Source organism: Diadema antillarum, unplaced genomic scaffold (genome assembly GCF_040938485.1).
Source record: "Diadema antillarum isolate AM-2024a unplaced genomic scaffold, OU_Dant_1.0 seq00002027_RagTag, whole genome shotgun sequence".
Taxonomy (NCBI): domain Eukaryota; kingdom Metazoa; phylum Echinodermata; class Echinoidea; order Diadematoida; family Diadematidae; genus Diadema; species Diadema antillarum.
This window is the reverse complement of record NW_027272681.1, coordinates 3,510-21,979: the sequence shown is the minus strand read 5'-3', so window position 1 is coordinate 21,979 and position 18,470 is coordinate 3,510. Positions and strand designations below refer to the sequence as shown.

General features: G+C 38.0%; 1 protein-coding gene across 1 annotated transcript in view; it reads left to right on the top strand.

The window, feature by feature from the left end:
• The window catches only part of LOC139713661 (retinal rod rhodopsin-sensitive cGMP 3',5'-cyclic phosphodiesterase subunit delta-like), a gene marked incomplete at its 3' end in the record, with an annotated part of 43,032 nt that extends 34,482 nt beyond the window's left edge, over positions 1-8,550 (top strand). Inside the window, exon 4 of the mRNA XM_071625363.1 lies at positions 8,398-8,550. Coding sequence (XP_071481464.1) covers positions 8,398-8,550 — 153 coding nt within the window. The remainder of the gene's footprint in view (positions 1-8,397) is intronic.
• Positions 8,551-18,470: the final 9,920 nt, after the last annotated feature.

Genomic DNA, 18,470 nt, shown 5'->3' with positions numbered 1-18,470 from the left:
TAAAATGTGAGTTACAGATAGAAACAACCAGTGTAAAAAGGTTAATCAGTATAATCAATGTTAAGTATTGTTAAATATACAAATGTGAACAATTGTGATAGTGTAGACTACACCTTGTAAATCATCTACAGTTATAGTTAAGTGAGGAAAGTAGTGATGTCTCTTGATATTTTAGGCTTTATTGCAATTTTTTTTTATATGGTAGGATGTTTTGTGGTACAACTAACCTACACATAAGCATCAATTGGGATAACTCATACATTTATTTACATCACTGCTCCCAATGGTAAACAGTACCTTTAACACTATTAAAGTAAACGTATGGAAACACTTGATTCCATTGGAAAGTTTTCACCATATTGGATGAGGCGGAAAATCATTTTGAATAGAACAAGCATTTCAAGATTTCATGTTTTTGATATTAGTACCAATGTGTTATTAGGGTAAAAAAATGATAAACATGATAATAATTATCATAATAAAATTGGTGTGAGTTGTAATGTAGTGCCCATGGCTTTGTTTTGTGGGCATTTACCAACACGTTTACTGTGGAGAGTACAAGTATATTCATCCACAAATTTTGTGATTTTAGTGTTTCTAAGTTTGGTTTAGATTATAGCATGTTCTGCCTGTATTTCAATAACTACAACTAAGTAATGTCATTATGCAGGATGCTACAACTTCCATTTTAATTGCTTTCTCAGTCAGGCAAGCGGATTTTCAATTGTTGCAGAACACTTGCCTGAACATTAAGTTTACTCGCCTGAAAAGAAGACCAAAAATGTAACAAAATTATATAGAAAATCCCTTTTAAGTCAAGGGCTTAATAACACACAATCATTTATATAAATATATGGCCATAGATTCTGTAGTAGAGACATTCTACCATTGGCCTATTGCAGAACTTGCCTTGCTCAGAAATTGTAACATTTCATGTGGATGATGGCATATGAAATCTCAGTCCAGTTCAATATATCAAATTGTAAAAAGCTTACACTAGAAATTGGGGTCATGTTCATATCAAATGCTGAATATCCATAATTCTGGTTTGAGTGACCTACATTTAAAATGGAGAAGGAGCCACAATATCTCCCTTATAAATATGTTGTTCATATCAAATTGCACTGTATGACTTTGCTGCATTTTCTTTCCTTTATTTGAGCTGCCAGCCCTTATTTGAGTGGCCTAAGACTTTTTTTTTCTTTTTTAAATGTGAGTGGTCAGGAAGTGTTCAAACTAATGTATAGTCTGTAATTAGAAAACACTGCCAGTCATGTTTTGTTTTATATCAGTGTTGAACAACAGTGTATAGTGACAACACCTTGAAAGTACCAAGAGCATGTTGTATACTTGTAGACCATTCACCTGCTTGTGTGGCAAGACATGATATTGATGTTCTCCATTATCAGAAAATTGCTGTCACATGCCCTTCTTTCAAGGAGTCTTTATACAAGGATAGGCTGATGAAGGCCTCTGACAAAGTAACAACTATCGGCATCTATTAATTCAAGTATGATGGACTTTCCTTTGGCCTCTTTCATGTGAAAGATGTACATTATAAGTTGTAATTACTGAAAGTTGCAGTACTTGCAGTAACCATTCTGACAACAAATGCTCACAGCTGATTAGCTGTGACCTTGACCGCTTTTACATACTGATGGCAACTACAGACTGTAAATTGTAGCACTGACTGTTTATCAATATGATTTTTTTTCTTGTTTTTTCCTCCTTGTAACCCTGATTGATAGAAATCTGTATAAAACACGTTTCATGCAAGGAAAACTCCCAATGACTAGCAACAATGAACATACTCAGAAAGAGGAGTATTCTATTCAAATAATACAATTAACAAGGTTAAGCCCAGCATTTATTAAAGAACTTATTGGTTTGCTTCCTGATGTAACGATGATCAAACTGTACTATGGTCTTAAATTTGTAGATGAGAGATATTGAGGACGCTTTTTGCGAGTGAGACACATGATAAAATTTGAATGGATGGTTGTCTAGCATTTTAATGTGGTAGCATTAGCACCATACTCTTGATGCAATGGTATTTCATTGTAGCTCTCAGCTGGAGTTGTGTAACTTGTGTCATTTAATACTCCATATGTGACTCAGGGACTTCAGATGGACAGTGTATACAGCACTAGGGCTGTAGAGCTTTCTGTGCTAATCAGCACTTTACTGCACACAAAGGGGTAACCATTTCAGTGCCAGCGACTTTGGATAATGTGTCCAGCACAATTTAGTGTTTTGCTATATCCTTCTGATTCTTAACTGATACACCCCTCCCCCAAGAAAAACAGAAAAAGAAAAGAAATATTGGAGCGGTAGTGTACGTGTAGTGATATTATTGAGATGCTTCTGTGATATATGTGTACAAATTTAGTTTGTTATCTTTAATGTGTGAGTCTTGAAGTCCTGTGAGTAGAAGGTACTTGATTGAATTCCTTTGGGAAGCAAGAATATAAAATACATAGAAGTGATTGGTGTATACACGTATGCATAGGTGTATTCCCTGCATGTCAAAAGGGCACGTGAGCGGAGATCCCGTAATTTCTCAAATTGATGAGGTGACGGTATCGCACGCTCCTGGAATTTGGAGTGCGAGTCTGGTGTTGCTTTTGTCCGCCCATTCTGATTTGCGGGGAAATTATCTATCAGGGTGCTGTTGACGACACCATGCACTGTAGTTTGCCTCTCTGCCTGTTATTCTGTCTTGTTTTGACAAGGGAAATCTCCTCTTGATATTGGAGGAAATTTTGTGTGCACAGCAGAATTGAGCTAGAGGAATGACAGTGAAGATTACACCTCTAGGAAGAATAGGATGTGTATGTACATGTACAATTGTACATGCCAATAGGCAGATACATACATATGAATTCAAATACATACATGTACACAAAAATGTACATCATGTGGACTCTTTTTTTTTCTATCTTTCTTTTTTGAGGACCTGCTGACAATCTTGCTCTTTATCAGCGTACCAAACTCTGCATTTGAACACTTAAAGGAGAATGAAACTCGTGTGAAAACTGAAATTAGTGAATACAGCATATCATAGTAGAATACATCAGCAAGCTTTGAGGAAACCAGACAACCCATCTAAAAGTGAGGAATTTCGAACTTTTGTGCAGCCGTCTCTGAATGAGAAATAAAAGAAAAAAGATTTTGTTACTTCATTCAAGTGACAAATACAACAAATAAAGATACTTCAATAACATGTGTGCACTTTTGTAGTGCAATGAATGAGCACTTGACTTTGCTCTGTCAGAGAGCAGGGGGAATGATTTTGAAAGGATTATGAATATCAGATGTGATTTCATATCGCAAATGATTTATGCTAGCTCTCAGGAAGGTTCCTCTGTCATCTCAGATTGGCAAATGTGAGAGAATATGAATAATATACATTGTACTGTATAATTGTAGTTAAACAGTGGGGGGGGGGGGGGGGGGAGACACTGCATGTCTACCTTTGCAGAATGCTTTGTGAAAAATCAGTATAAAGTGGGCAGCTTCTGAACACTGGTTCATGTCTTCAGTTTCAAGACCTAGATCCTGTATTCTAAAAGGGGAAGTATGTTCCTGCTTCCACCGTGAAAGTGGAGGATTCGGTTTAAGGTATCATGTTTCAAATGGAAGGGCACTTGCACTGTGCCGGAGAATGGTAGAACCACCTGTTGGCGGTGCCCGCAATATTATTTACACTGCAGCTGAAAATAGCTGTGCTCTTGATTAAACCCTTATTAAAGGTAAAAACTGGATGTTTGGTGTGTTCCAAGGAGTTTCAGAAAAGCTCGCAATATTTTATGTTATCACTTATTATACCAATATTTTGATATCTGTGGTGGCACTCCAATCTCCCCCCCCCCCCCTTTTCTCTGTTAAAGATGATGACCAGATATTATTATCTTTTTTTAAAATAAAGTTCTATGAGGGGCTGGAATAACTCTGCATAGGAAAATCCATAGTGGTACCAGAAGTATTTGTCCATGATATTAACATGTTTACAGCAGAGAACAATGTTATACTATAGCATACAATTTTTTAAGTCGATGTGACAGGGGCAAAATTATATGCACAAGGCATAATATCAGTGTACTGTGGTAGTTATTCTGAAGCGTAGTCCCCCAAAATATGTATTTGGAGAGCATCTGATGGGGCTCTTTTCCCATGTGTGTGACTCAAGTGCCTTGCAAACAGTGCTGGTCCATGCATAGTACTGTATGTCTCAGGGTGACTGCAGAGTAGATGTAAGTGTCTTCAGCATTCTCCATTTGCAATTCTTAAATAAATGTCAAGTCAGTTCAAGTTGATTTATTACATTTCCAAACAAGTAATTAGAAATACAATGAAACACTCGTAGATGTCAGGAAATCAGTACCACAATGCGATGAACAGAATAACATAGTAGAAGAGATGTCCAGGGAAATTATCAACAGAGATACAAATAACTGTTATGTCATCATTGTGGTAAAGGCAGAAACAAAAATGCTGGAAATGGAGGGGACTGCTAAAAAGCAGAGCTTGTAGAATGCAATCCCCTCATAAAGAAACAAATATAATTGAAAAAAAAAAACAATTTCCCTAAGCGGTAGGAAAAAAAAAAAGTTACTTTATGAACGTGTTGCATTGACCGAAAGAGACAAAAAGTACCCTAGACTTGGATGGAGCTTCAGGAAAGAACCTGCCAATGAAATCCCCTGCCAAACCATTAATTCATCAGGAAGGATACTGTTGCTGCAAGAAAGAAATAATTGCATCACATGAACTGTCAGCTTCCAGCAACTTCTGGAAAAGATGCTCGGCGAATGATTGCATAGTCATGAGGGCAAAGAGTCGTAACCAGATTTTAAAGTAATATGTGCCAATCCCGATGAGGTAGGCCCTTTCACGTATTCTCCTGCATGTGTGCAGAGAGGAAGTATCAGTAGATTTTAATTAATGTGAACAGCATTCCTTGTCACGGCTGTTGAAAGCTTGAGATATTGCGTGTCTTTCCTTCATTTTTAAGTTTTCCTGGCAACTCTATCAGGGGCTCTTACCTCGCCCATTCCCTTGAGATTGAAGATGTGGAATTGAGTCCTGTTCATTAGCATGCAAGCCATGCTATAGAATCTCTCCATGAGAGGGAAAATCTGCCCATGATTGAAGTTGGCTTTAATTGTGTAAAATCAGACAGGCAGAACTCTGAAAGTCCCTAGGCTACAAGTGGAAGTGAAAAAAAAAAATGAAAAAGAAAAGGTAGAATTCTTCAGTCTTAAATATCCACTTTTCGTGAGCAGTGATTTCAGTTACAGTCGCATTGAATGCCAATACGTAAAGTGATAATGTCGGTGCAGCACGAGTCTCATGTATGCTTGAAACCGTGTATTTCATCTTTGTCAGCAGAGAACGAGAAGGGTGCTACTAGTATCACGTTCTAAGATGTGAGCATAGATTAAAACAACACAATCAAATTTCATGAAATAAAAGCTGAGATTTAATCAAAAGTGGGTAGGTTTTATATTAAAAGCATTGTTCCAAATATCAGGGAAAATAGCACCCTATTGGTTTTAATTTTAAACATTTCACTGAAAATGGAAACACTCTAAAATTGACACCATAATGTAGAGATCAAGCTCTACAACATGACACCAATTGTTCAATTCCATCCAAAATTGCTATAACGCCCTTCTGGTTTTCAGCCGCTATTTTCCCCATAAGGTACATTCTGGAAAAGTCATTAGATCCTCAACATTAAATTGTTCTCAAGTTCCACTGCTGTAGAAATGAGGAGTTTGTAAAGAGTCGGGGTCAAATGCTGTTAGATGCCTAATCAGATGAAAGAGAAGAAAAAAAATGTAGTAAAGGAGAATTTTTAGGGGATGGCCTCATTACCTTGACTCATTTTTTTTTTTTTTTTTTTTTTTTTTTTTTTGCATTTTATACATACGCTGTACAAAGTTGTTTGTGTATTTTGGCCAAACTATTGCCCCATTATCAAAGTTTCGTTCCCGTATATCTTTTTTCATTTTTTTTTTTGTCTGATCATAATGAAAGTTGTCTGTTCCCTATATTTGACTTTATTCTCCTATTGAAATAAAAATGTACTCAGAACAGAAAACCCTTGTTTATTAAGAAGCCTCATAAATTCTTGTGTTCAGTGCTTCATTAGGGTTATTTAATACCAATCATTCAGTGACTGTTGGTAAAATATTGGTACTTATTTGTGGGTTCATGTGTCTGTTACCTCAATTTCTTTGCTTTATGATGATTTTTAATGAATGGTGAAATTAATATACTGAGCTACAAAAAAGAAAAAGTTGTGAAAAGTGATCAACAGTGACCAGTGGAACTTTTGTGTAAAAAAACAGCTCTCAAGTTTGGTTCAGAGAACAATATAGCAGTAATGAAATACAAAAAGACTTTCTGAACACAATCCTTAACTATATCACATCCTCTGATTAAAGTCTGTAGCACAGTTTATTGCATTCATTCCCCCTCTCCTCTCCCCTCCTCTCCTCCTCTCCTCTCCCCTCCCCTCGTCTCCCCCTCCCCCCTTCCACCCCCGACCAGACAGGTACTAGTACCATCATGTCGGTCTTATAGTTAGTTACTCTGCAATTGCACATACTGTATCTCTAAAAAGTTTGAGCTTTTTGGCAAAGGAGGCCACATTGTCTTTCTTTATTGTAAGCAGGAAGTTGATGTTGGTAAATTTATAGTTCTTGAAAATCTAAACAGAGTTGTATGTAAACATACAAATTTGTATTCCCCTACCCCTCTCCCTACCCCTCTCCCCACCCCTCTCCCCACCCAAAATCCACGTCGCATAATTTTCAAACAGTTTGTGATATCGATTTATGGTAAAGCAAGAAGTCCAACCACAGAATGTGGAGTTCTAAAAGCTTCCATATTTTCAAATGAATAGAGCAATGATCCTACACCTTCAAATTGCAGCAGCACACAATGTCACACACAAACACACACAACACACACACAATTTGGAAAATAGGGCAAAATCAGTCCTTGTTTCATGGAATACAGAAGAGTTATCTTTTGGTTTATCACTCTTACTTTTGCTCCCACTTTAATAATGTTCTGAGAAAGTCTTCTCACCCTCTTCTTTAATGGTGTATTATCTTTAAGATTGTGTACATGTACTCTGAAATTAACAGAACATGAAAGAAGCTCTTGAGAAGCTCTTGAGAATCTGACAGCACATATTTCGTGGAAAGATTGAATTAATCTATCCAAAGTAGAACCCATCTTGTCTGCTTAGCGATGCTTTGGATCACATTATTTCTCCTTTTCCTTGCAGCAGCCCGGGACCCACATTCGTGATTAACTTTAATCCTCTGCTTCTAAAGTTTCTGACAAATTAAATGTTCCCTCTAAAAAAACCTCTCTTTGTCACCACATTCCCTGGAGCTTTATATCTACTTGTGATAGTCATTGTACAGCTAACAAAGCCTAATGGTGTGACTGCTCTTCAGCCTCTCCTCAGAAGCTGCAGGCAAAAATTTGTCAAGTGCTTCTTAGAATAGAGAAATGTGATGAGGTGTCCTAAGTAATGGATGTTGCTCTTGGCCTACTTCACTGATTCAAGGTTTCTGTTCAGTTAACAAAGTAGTTTAGGGGCATTGTTTTTATTTTCTCTCTTTTTTTTTGAGAGTGAACTTTTGTCTTGTGTTTGAGTGGATTTCTTCTACTTTGCTTTATCTACCAAAGATATGAAATTCATTTCATTTCATTTGTACTTATTAACAAATACAAAGAAAATGTTTGTAAAAACCCGAGAGAGCACTGATGAAATATCTTTGCGTGTTTAGCATACTGTATACACCATATATTTCGCGAGTCTGTCAATCATTGCTAAAGTACTGAAATGTGTAACAAAAGACATTGGAATGCACCTTCCCCTCGACTCAGCATAACTTGTAAAGTTTCTGTGATATTAATGTGACTAACAAAAGACACGGCGAGGGAACATGCAAGTTATGCTGAGTCGAGGGGAAGGTGCATTCCAATGTCTTTTGTTAAACATTTTAGCAATGATTGACGAATGAGGTCATCAGAGGAATATTGTTTTGGAAGGATTTTTTGTGGGCGTTCCCAAGTAATCTGAAGAAAAATAGAAGAAAAAATCTTTAAAAATATATGGAATGTTTCTAGATATTCGTTTCACCGCAAAAGTGATGTTGAGGGTATCATGAATCAACCCAAATCAACATGCATTTGGATTTCAGGGGGCCTTTAATTATTCGCAATGTAAACCTCTTGAGGCATTTCTTAAATGAAATGCGCAATTTGGATAACACGTAGATTTCACATTGTTGAATGAATGCTTATTTAGCCTCATGCATTCATTCCTCTCTCTCTCTTTTCTTGTTTTTTTCTCACTGCCCCACCCAGAATGGTACTTCGAATTCGGCTTTGTAATACCAAACTCGACCAACACGTGGCAGTCGACGATCGAGGCCGCCGCCGAGGGACAAATGATGCCTGCCTCCGTACTCAGGTATGGTGACTTGATGTATGATGTTAGCATACCACACCTGACATATTGTGAGCCTCTGTGCCTGTTGAAAATGTGAGAGCTTTCACCTAATGACTACTCCCTACCCCCCACCCACTTCGCTCAGTCTTCTTTTTCCCAGTTTTGCATGTTATGTATGCACAAATTCTAAAATATCTTGGCATATTCGCGTGCTATCGTTTTGGCAGTACAGTAGCTCAGTCGGATATGAAAACTTAATGAAGATTTCCATACAGCTAAGTAATTTATGCTTACAGCAGGGAAGATAATTTGCCATAAAGTGCTACGGGAGCCCTTTCTCGACACTTCCTTTTTTTAGGTGAAAAACACCAGGGTATAATACTCCTGAAAAGCTGGTACAAGTGGCAATGACAGTGGTTATTCAGAAATTTATGCAATGCATTTTAGAAAATTGATGCAACTGTGGAATGAGTTTGTATTCTTACAGTGTAGGTGGGTTGGTTTACTAGTGTTGGTTCTGTTGGGGTACCAGTGTTAAAGATGGCCCTTCCCTTTTGCATTTCTTCCAAAATAGCACAGAACATGATATATTCCACCAGAATGACAAGACTATTGTAAATCTATAACATTTCTGTGATATTTGAAGGTTGTTAAGCCGTTAAAATTCAAATAATGCACCAAACGCTCATCGTAACGTATTCTGTGTACTAGGCACAGCTGCATACACTGTACATTAATCCTCCTGTGGTTGTAATATGATACTTAAGTTATACTTCGAACAACAGATGCATGTTTTAAAGCTGTCAGAAAAGAAGAATTCACTAGCTTCTCTTACTTTGTTATCAGTGGCAAATAACAACACACCACTTACATGAACTACATGTACAACTAAGTGCATCACACAGGTCTGTAAAACTAGACTAGTATTTAGATTTGTAATTTTTGCGAAGTTTGCAAAATTGTTCAAATCTTTATGGTCAATTTAACTGAACAAATAAAGACCCTCTTGAGTTCAAAATTTACAGTGAGGTTTCCAAATAGTGTTTTCTTCAATACCTAAGTTTTCTCACCAATTTTTCAAAAATTTGCATGCAAAAGGGATTGGCTGTCTGTAAGTCTTTCATGAAGAGAAGTATCAAATGTTTGCCTTTATTTATTCATTCATTTGTTTATTTATTTATTCATCTATCTATTTATTTATATTTATATATTTATTTATTATGATTATAATGATGATGATTTATTATTATCATTATTATGATTATTACTTTCTTTCTTTTTTTAAGAAGGGGAGTTTATTTATGTATCATGACTTGGAGCATACACCTTGGATCTTTGTAGTGTTGTATTTCTACAGGACTGTCAAGTTTTGAGTCGAAAAATGGGAGTTGCCAGATTGGAAGTACGGGTCCTTATTCAAAGATGGCTACAGGTTGTATTGTACACATTGTAGGCTTGTGTATTCAAATCAATGGAAAGATGTAGACTACAATGAGGCAAGGAGAACTGAAATGCTCTGTTTGTGGAATCGAAAGTGGTTGAATGTGTGGATGTTGATTACTGGTGTTCCGTCTGAAACACTGAGAGGTGTGGTGCCATACTGGAGAGTGCCCCCAGGGAAAATCAGCACTCCTTTATTCATTGATGGTGACATCCATGCACCTGTAAGCTGTGCTGTGCTTAGAATTGAAAGGGTTGAATGAACAGGTGGTATAATATACGTCATCCCCATGGATGAGCTGGAAGAAACCAGTCTCAGGCAAGTTGATTTGCGGTTTCATTGAAAACCTTTCATCTTGATGCAACAGGTAAATGCCATTAATTATGCAAACATGCACACACACTTAATGCACCCCTCTCCCCACACATACACACTCTCTCACTTGCACACACTGATCTGTTACACATGGATGATGCATGGCATACGATGAGAAAAAAGGAGAGTTTACACTTACTGTAGCTTACTGTAGAAGTGGGTATTTTCGTGCGAATAATTTTTCGCACTCGTCCGGGTAAGAAGAGTTTTGTGTTTTCTTTAATTCCGTGGAATCAAGACATCAACTACTGGAACAGTTGGCAGTCAAAAATATTTGTGTGCTTTTAGATATTTCCGCACTAGTTTCTGGTTTGCATGAAATGCGTAAAAATTTGAGCACTGCGAAAATTTCCACTTTTACAGTAGTTTCACAAACTAGAATTCAACTACACTTCAAAGAGGCAGTGCTAGCAGTGATTTCTAGACACCACCATGTGTGTGTATGAGGTACACCTGTTTGGCACCTGTTTTCGCCCATGGACTACATGCAGACCATGAATGTGATTTTAACTACCATTCACAGGCCAACATTTGTTATTGTTTTTGTTTTATTCTCTTTTAATCAAGCACTAACACCTCAGTTATTGTGCTAAAATTGATTAATTGATATGTTGTGCAAAAGGCGGCTAACTCAAGCAGTTATGTTGTGTATCTGAAGTGGCACAATTCTTACATTTTGTGTTTTTGTGTTGTTTGTGCCAAAACTGTTATAATGTCGGTAAAGTATAGAGATTTTGTGCAGATGTCTGTGCCTCATTTACACCTGGCGCCATGTACCGACATACAAATTGACGAAAAACTAGTTTTCAAAGAAATCTTAAAAAAAGAAAAAAAGAAGAGCAAATAGAATTCACTGTTTGTATGTGCTTTTAGGATTCGAGTTTGTTTTCATGACAACGAATGACGCAGAATAATAATGAATGGGCATGTTCCGGCACTCTTGTAGGAGACGCGTTGTCGCCCGACTGATCAATTGGGACATCAATTACCGATGGTCAAGTGGCTTGGAGAGGATTGAGAGTTTCCTGAGAATGGATCTGCAATGTACTCTGATTTGTGAATCCTTCTATGATCTATAATGCTGGCTTTCTGACACACACACATACAAATACATGCGTACACACGCACACACACACACACGAGCACAAGCGCCATTATGCGGTCTGACATTAGATTTGTCCCGCAGGACTCCTTCCGAAGCCAGTCCACATGCCCACAATGGGGGGGGGGGGGGGGGGGGGGGGGGGGGCTGAAGGGGGAGAGGAAGGAAAGGCATGCAAACTCGGGACTTAAGTTCGAAAGGTGACTTGGGATTTCCCCCTCTGTGTTTGTCGGTTGTCTGACGCGGATCAGGCCGATCAAGCATCTCGAATACCAAGGTCCCAAGAGAGGGTTGGTACTGATGGTGATCTGTGGAAGTCCTTTTGCTTTGCCTAGCTGTAGCTGTACTTGCAGTGTCAGAGGCTTTACTTTTTCAGTTTGTCCACTTTTCAGTGAAATGTCAATTCATTCTCATCTCCTTGACATTTATGTGCATACATATATATATATTTTCGTCATCTGGGAAGCCATACAATGTCGGAGGGGGTTTTTTTCGTGTTTTTTTTTTTTTTTTCAGATATGAATTCTCCAGATGCTGAACTGTGAATCAATATCATATAGTTTGCTCACCTTCTTTGCAAACACAATTTGCAAATACCAAAGAATTATACAGTGCATAAAGGTTTAAACTTTCCTAAAGGACAAGTTCACCTTCATAAACATAAGGATTGAGACAATGTAGCAATATTAGTAGAGCACATCATTGAAAGTTTGAGGAAAATCAGACAATCCGTTCAAAAGTTATGAATTTTTTAAGTTTGTGTGTAGTAACCGCTGGATGAGAAGACTACTGCAGTGTATGAATAACTTAGATGTCACATGCGTACAACAAAATATAAAGAGAATTTCACAAAATTCCATCTTTTGAAAAAAGTACACATTCAACTGACTCGTTACCGACAAATGTTATGGGTAATATTATTCCCCCTGCCTTTAGAAAGAGGGAAGTCAAGAGCTCTTTTATTATGCAAAAAAAAGTGAAAATATGTTGAATTTTCTTTTACATTTTCTTTGTACTGTTGTACGCACATGACTCACTAACTGTAGTAGTCTCCTCATCCAGCGGTTCCAACACAAAAATTTTAAAAATTCATAACTTTTGCATCGATTGTCCAATTTTCCTCAAAGTTACACTGATGTGTTCTACTAATATTGTTGCATTCTCTCAATCCTTATGTTTATGAAGGTGAACTTGTCCTTCAAGGGTTCTTAAACTTTTTTCACATTGTCGTATTCTACTTTGAAACTGGGGACTGGATTTTAGCCCAGTAATTATGGCAGGAATCATCAATGTAGGAAGGGGATCACAGTTTGTACAAGTGTTGGTATTCCCCAACAGGGACATACAGGGTGGGGCCAAAGTATTAAACCAAAATGAGCAAGTTTTCATGATTCTTGACATCTTTCCGATGGAAAACAGGGGCTGGATTTTAACCAAATTTTGACCAGAGTATTGCCGGTAGCAGAATCAAAAGTTTGTGGTCCATCTAGAGCTTGGTAATGAGCTTGCCCTCTTTTACATGTATTTGATCCTGGCATGGTGGACATTCATCCAGGAGTCTAACCCTTAGCAGCTGAATATTCCATACATAATGGCCTATTGTTACTGATGTGTCACAGAAGTTATTCTATTAACATACATTTGTTGACCTTTGACCTCTTTCAAATTACAGCATTATATATACTCTATATGAAAACAATAAAAATGGTAAAGCAGAAACTATTAAAAAAAATGGATGGGCGGTTTTGGGCGTTCTAGGGAGTAACAAGACTTGTGGTTTTAGGCGGTTCAGTTACGAATGGATTAATGATGTGGTAAAGTTTGAAATTACCCTCATCTTTTTTAATGCCACAGAATTCTTTATCACATACAATGTACCAGGACTCGAGTCTGTGTACACGCTATACATTTGAGCCTCCTCCACAAAGGGATCAGTCATCACATGCTATAGCCCATTGATGACTTCCTTTCGTACTTTCCATCCATATCCATTAACATTTTTGTTAAAAAACAAATGCTAAAACTAGAGAAGCACTCTGAGAGCGCAAGCTTCCAAGCTTCCGCCAAGCATGCAGCTCATTTCCACCACTGATTGAGATATCAGTGATTTCCACCCATATTACATACTTATAGCATTGTGTGCTGAAAGTCGCCCGATTTCCCAATATACAATGTAGAAGCCTTTGTTACATCATAAACCCTCAGCTGCATGGCGCGCCTCGCCCTAGCAGACACTAGAGCACGCACTTTAGTGCACGCATGCAAACCTCAAATACGCGCAGCCTGAACTCCCTTGAAGTTCATTGACCCTACCTGCCAAAATGTAAAAAATCCTTTATAAATTCCAAAAAAATTCTCGGATCACTACCAAAACTTAATCATCTGTTACTTGTATCATTCTAATCCTTTCCTGCAAGTTTCATCCAAATCCGTTAACTGCTTTTTGAGTTATTTTGCACACGGACAAACTAACTAACTAACAAACAAACCAACGGTAGCGAAAACATAACCTCCTCCCTTGGCGGAGGTAATAAGAAAGAAAAAAAATCCATAGTGGAGGAAATGGATGTTTTAATAGCAGCCCTGCCTGCACCTTAATGAAGTGGTTTTCCTCACCAATTTCACATGAAAATGGCAACGAATGCATATGTGAATAAGAGAATACAAAATGAATACAACACCACCCGCCCCCACCATATCAACGACTGGTATGACTGCATCAAACAGGTAGTGGTTGCCATGGTAAGGAATGATGTTTATCCCCTGGAACACCACCGGCACATGGCAATCCTATCAATCTGAATGCATTGAGTAATGCACAGTGTCGGTATTAGTATCATCATGATTAACCAGAACCACTGTACCGTTCATGCCTGAAAACCCTCATGCGCGTGCAAGTATGAATACAGTGAGTAAGCAGTACTTGTGCGTGCACATTGTTTTGTTTTTGTTGTTGTTGTCGCTTTTTTTTTTGTCTGCTGTAATGTTGTTGGTTAAGAAGCATAAGTGCACTATTCAGACTTGGCAGACATTTGAAAGCATTAATGCCCTTCTGAATCTCAACTGATGCTGTGTGTTATCACTATTCAGACTAGGCAGACATTTGAAAGCATTAATGCCCTTCTGAATCTCAACTGATGCTGTGTGTTATCACTATTCAGACTTGGCAGACATTTGAAAGCATTAATGCCCTTCTGAATCTCAACTGATGCTTTGTGTAATCAGAAGTAGATATGAAAGTGTTGCTGATAGCGATGCCATACACTACACCACTGAGTGCAACAATGTGGCTATAAACATGATGCATTACTCACACTGGTTTCTCATGTTTTGTGTTTGTTTTTTGGTATTTTGATGTTGTTTTCAGTTTTGTTTTAGAGAGAGAAAGAGAGAGAGAGAAAGGATCGTTTCTGCCTTGTTCGGTGCCACAGAGCAACTAAAGGTTCAGTTGGTTGTATTGTATAATGAATGTAAAGAATTGAGGGTCATTTTATGTACGCTTTTACATTTCATAATAAAGTCGCAAAAATATTTTTGTGATGACTCTTTGCAACTTGCCGATTATAATTGTAATGATGACAGCCATAGTTGCTGTGACAATTTTCTCTTCATGGGACTACAAAATCTAAAGAAATTGACAAAAGGTCTGATGATCAGGAAAAATGCTATTTTATGTTTGTTTGTTTGTTTGTTTGTTTGTGTTTGTTATTTCACACAGGCCATGCATGATTACCATAAGGGTGTAGCATTGATCTGGATACATGGCAAGGGGCTATATCTATTTTCATCCTTTCACGATTCTATTGCATGTCATCTCATTATGCGGATTCTGCTGATCAATATTTGTTGCACAGAGTTTGTAGATCATGGTTGCCTGTCTTATTCCATGTGGTAAAGAGCCAGAAACGATAAAACTTGGATTGCCACGCCTGGCTTCGTCCAATCACGACAAGTTTTCAGACCGTTGCCTTGGGAAGGCTCGATATCAGTTTGCCCTCGACCCAAATCCCTGCAGTGATTTCGCCGGCAATTTTCCCCCGAAAATATTGTCGCTCCTGCAGTAATTCACCAATCATCTCAATTTCCATTCCGTTGACCATGTGTGACTCTCCTCGAATGGGATTGTGTCTCCTCCGAGGGCAATCATGAATAAAAGAAAATGACCGTCAATCATGCTTGTGAGGTGTGAGGCGGCAAGAGTGTGTAGCGTGCCTGACTTCTCACAGGATAGGGTCCATGGGAACCCTTTTCACCTCTTGTGACTCGTACATTATCAGATTGTGGCGTCTCATTTGGCATGAATTTTGAAATTCTATCTATGAAAATCAAATACCCTCCCCACTTCTTCCTTTTACTTTCATCAATCAACTGGTGTGTTTTGTGTGTGTTTTTTTATTAGAGTTTGTTTTTTTATTAGAGTTTGTTTTTTCCATTTTTTGATTTTGATATTCTGCCTCAGGGCATACTCATTTCATCTACAAATCGTCGGTTGAGAATGATAAGGGCATTAAGTTGCCTCTAAACCCATAGTGTTTGAAACAACTTAACGCCCTTCTCATTCTCAACGGACGAAATATGTATTTCTTTTAGAAAGCAAGAAGAACCTCTTTTCTGTTTGATCTTGCTACTAAACATGCACTTTGGTTTTTCCCTTTAAAGGATAAGGAATATATTTTTCATTTGTTTCCTCTTTTTTTTTAGTTCACTTAAGTATTGTTTGTAAACATATTTTGGCCAGCGTTGTAGCTAACATTTGCAGTGTGAATGCAGTTCAAGTCCGTAGGTAATAGCCGATGGCACAAAGCGCTAGTCCACTGAAAACTGATCAGCAGCCTGTTGCTTGCGAGAGAAAGCGAGAGGTGAAGGAGAAAGGTGTTGACTGTTGGATGAAAAGACTAGCATGTCTCTGCCACATTGCTGTATAATGTTTGTGCTCTGAATGTGACCTAGCAGGCTGCAAAATCTTGGACTGGCGGTATCAGATCACCCGACCTTTGTCGCTTGGTTAGGTAGAGAGGAAATGCAGTGCGCACTTTTTGCCGATCACATTTCAACCTGTCAGGGGAATTTGCACTCAAATACAAAGTCTGGCGTGCAGATATAAAATCTGCCATGGAGGAGAAAAGTTTTAGTTTTGTTTTTGTGTTCTACATCTCAGTGCATTTCAAAGTGGATTGCCAAGCAAAGGCAGAAATGACATGACCTGCCAATATTATAAGGGATCACCATGAAATGTGATCTAACCATCCGTGGCAACCCTGATCTTGGCGTTTCTGGAGCTTTAAGCAAGTACATTTTACATTACAGCACAATGTGTGCCCCAGTTCTGTTCTGTCAAATGCGCATCACTTACAGTGCAGTGTTTGAAGGTCTTCCGCCAGTCAGTGATGTAGCTTCACGGAGCATTTATTCTGAAACTTTGCAGCTCATAGAATGATGGGTGCAGATTTTGACAAAAAGTGTGCTGGTGGTGTATTCATAGTCTAAGTCAAGAAAATTTACAACTTAATTTTCTTCTTTTGACCACAAAAGTTATTTGACTGCTGGTCCCTGATTAATTTGTCAATACATCTGTTTGCCTTGTTCTTGTTATCATAATCTTCACAATAGTTGACTCACTGTCGTTCAAGAGTTGAATGATTAGTTGAGTGAATGTAAAAAAATGTTGCAAAGTGATCGAGCTGGCAACTTCAGTTTATTTGCCACTCAGTGCTCACTTTGAAACAACCCAGAATGAGAGTGAGTGATCAGGTTAAGGCATTGTCGATATTCATTTGAGGAAGTTTTATCTGATGTGACAGGTAAAATAAATGAAGAAGGCAAATTAGATTTATCGCTACAAAAATGTATTTTTACCCTAGAAAGGATTAGACTTTGCGAGTACTCAGATTATTATCTTAAGATGTTCCCTTGCGTCAGTGCAATGTTGATAAAAAAGAAAAAAACACATCAGAAATAGCTGCCAGGTAGATATCCTGGAAAATCTTGTCATTGGTGGAATTAGTGCAGTCGCTTTCGAGTATGCAGCAGGCAGGAAGATGAAATAAAAGTTGGCCGCCTTTCTCCACCCCCACCCCCCCCCCCCACCCCAACAAAACAGATTGAAGAAAAAAAAAATAAGCATGGCCAAGACCGCGACACGAAAGCGAGTCATTTGAGTGTGAAATGGCAGATGCATTAGGAATTATTCCGGCGTAAACACCCACAGTAATTGGACAGCACGAGGGATCACCACAAGCTCTGAACGGTGATGTAGTGCTATAAATGCGTTTATATCATCCCAAGTTGGCTGCATGCAAATTTGGGGATGAAGCCGAGTCCTGCGGTTAATTTGACAAGAAATACCAGTAATCGTTTTAGACACTCCCTTCCAATGAGATTCCACTTAAACAGACTCACGTCATATTTTGTTATTGCATCGTTATTGCAAGCACCTTGTGTGTGAATGATCACCAAACCTTATGTAAACGAAAATTCAAAACTATTCTTAGTGTGGAAGCAGACTGATGTTTTCCCTTTCTGCTCAAATTTGCTTATGTTATCATTGTGCTATGTGATATAGAAAGTACTGTGTTTTGATCCAGTGCAGTTGTCATTTCAACTTGACGAAACAAGCAAAGTTTCAATCTGTATTGTTTTAATATCTTACTATCAATATGAAAGACATGTAGGCCTGTCTCGTCAAAATCCATCAGTGCAACGCAGTGAGAGCACTGAAATCTCAAATGAAATAGTCATCAATGTCTGGCCTTACAAGGAGCACATAATAGCTTTTAAAAGATCTTTGTGAGATCTTTTCTTTATTACTGCAAATCTCAAATTTGCACAATCATCTTAAATACAAATAGCTTAATGTAGCTCTGATAGTGGTATAGCAAATTGAATTATCAAAGTATAAAATGCATTGGGGCAATTCCGCAGTTAGGTGGACATGACATGGATAAAAGAAATGTGCCTCTTTATCTTACTCTTTAATCTAGGTATCAACTAATGCCAAGGATGTTCACCAATCATTAAGGTCTTTCAAATTCAGTAGATTTTATCTTTCGTATTGATTGATTTTGCGAGAT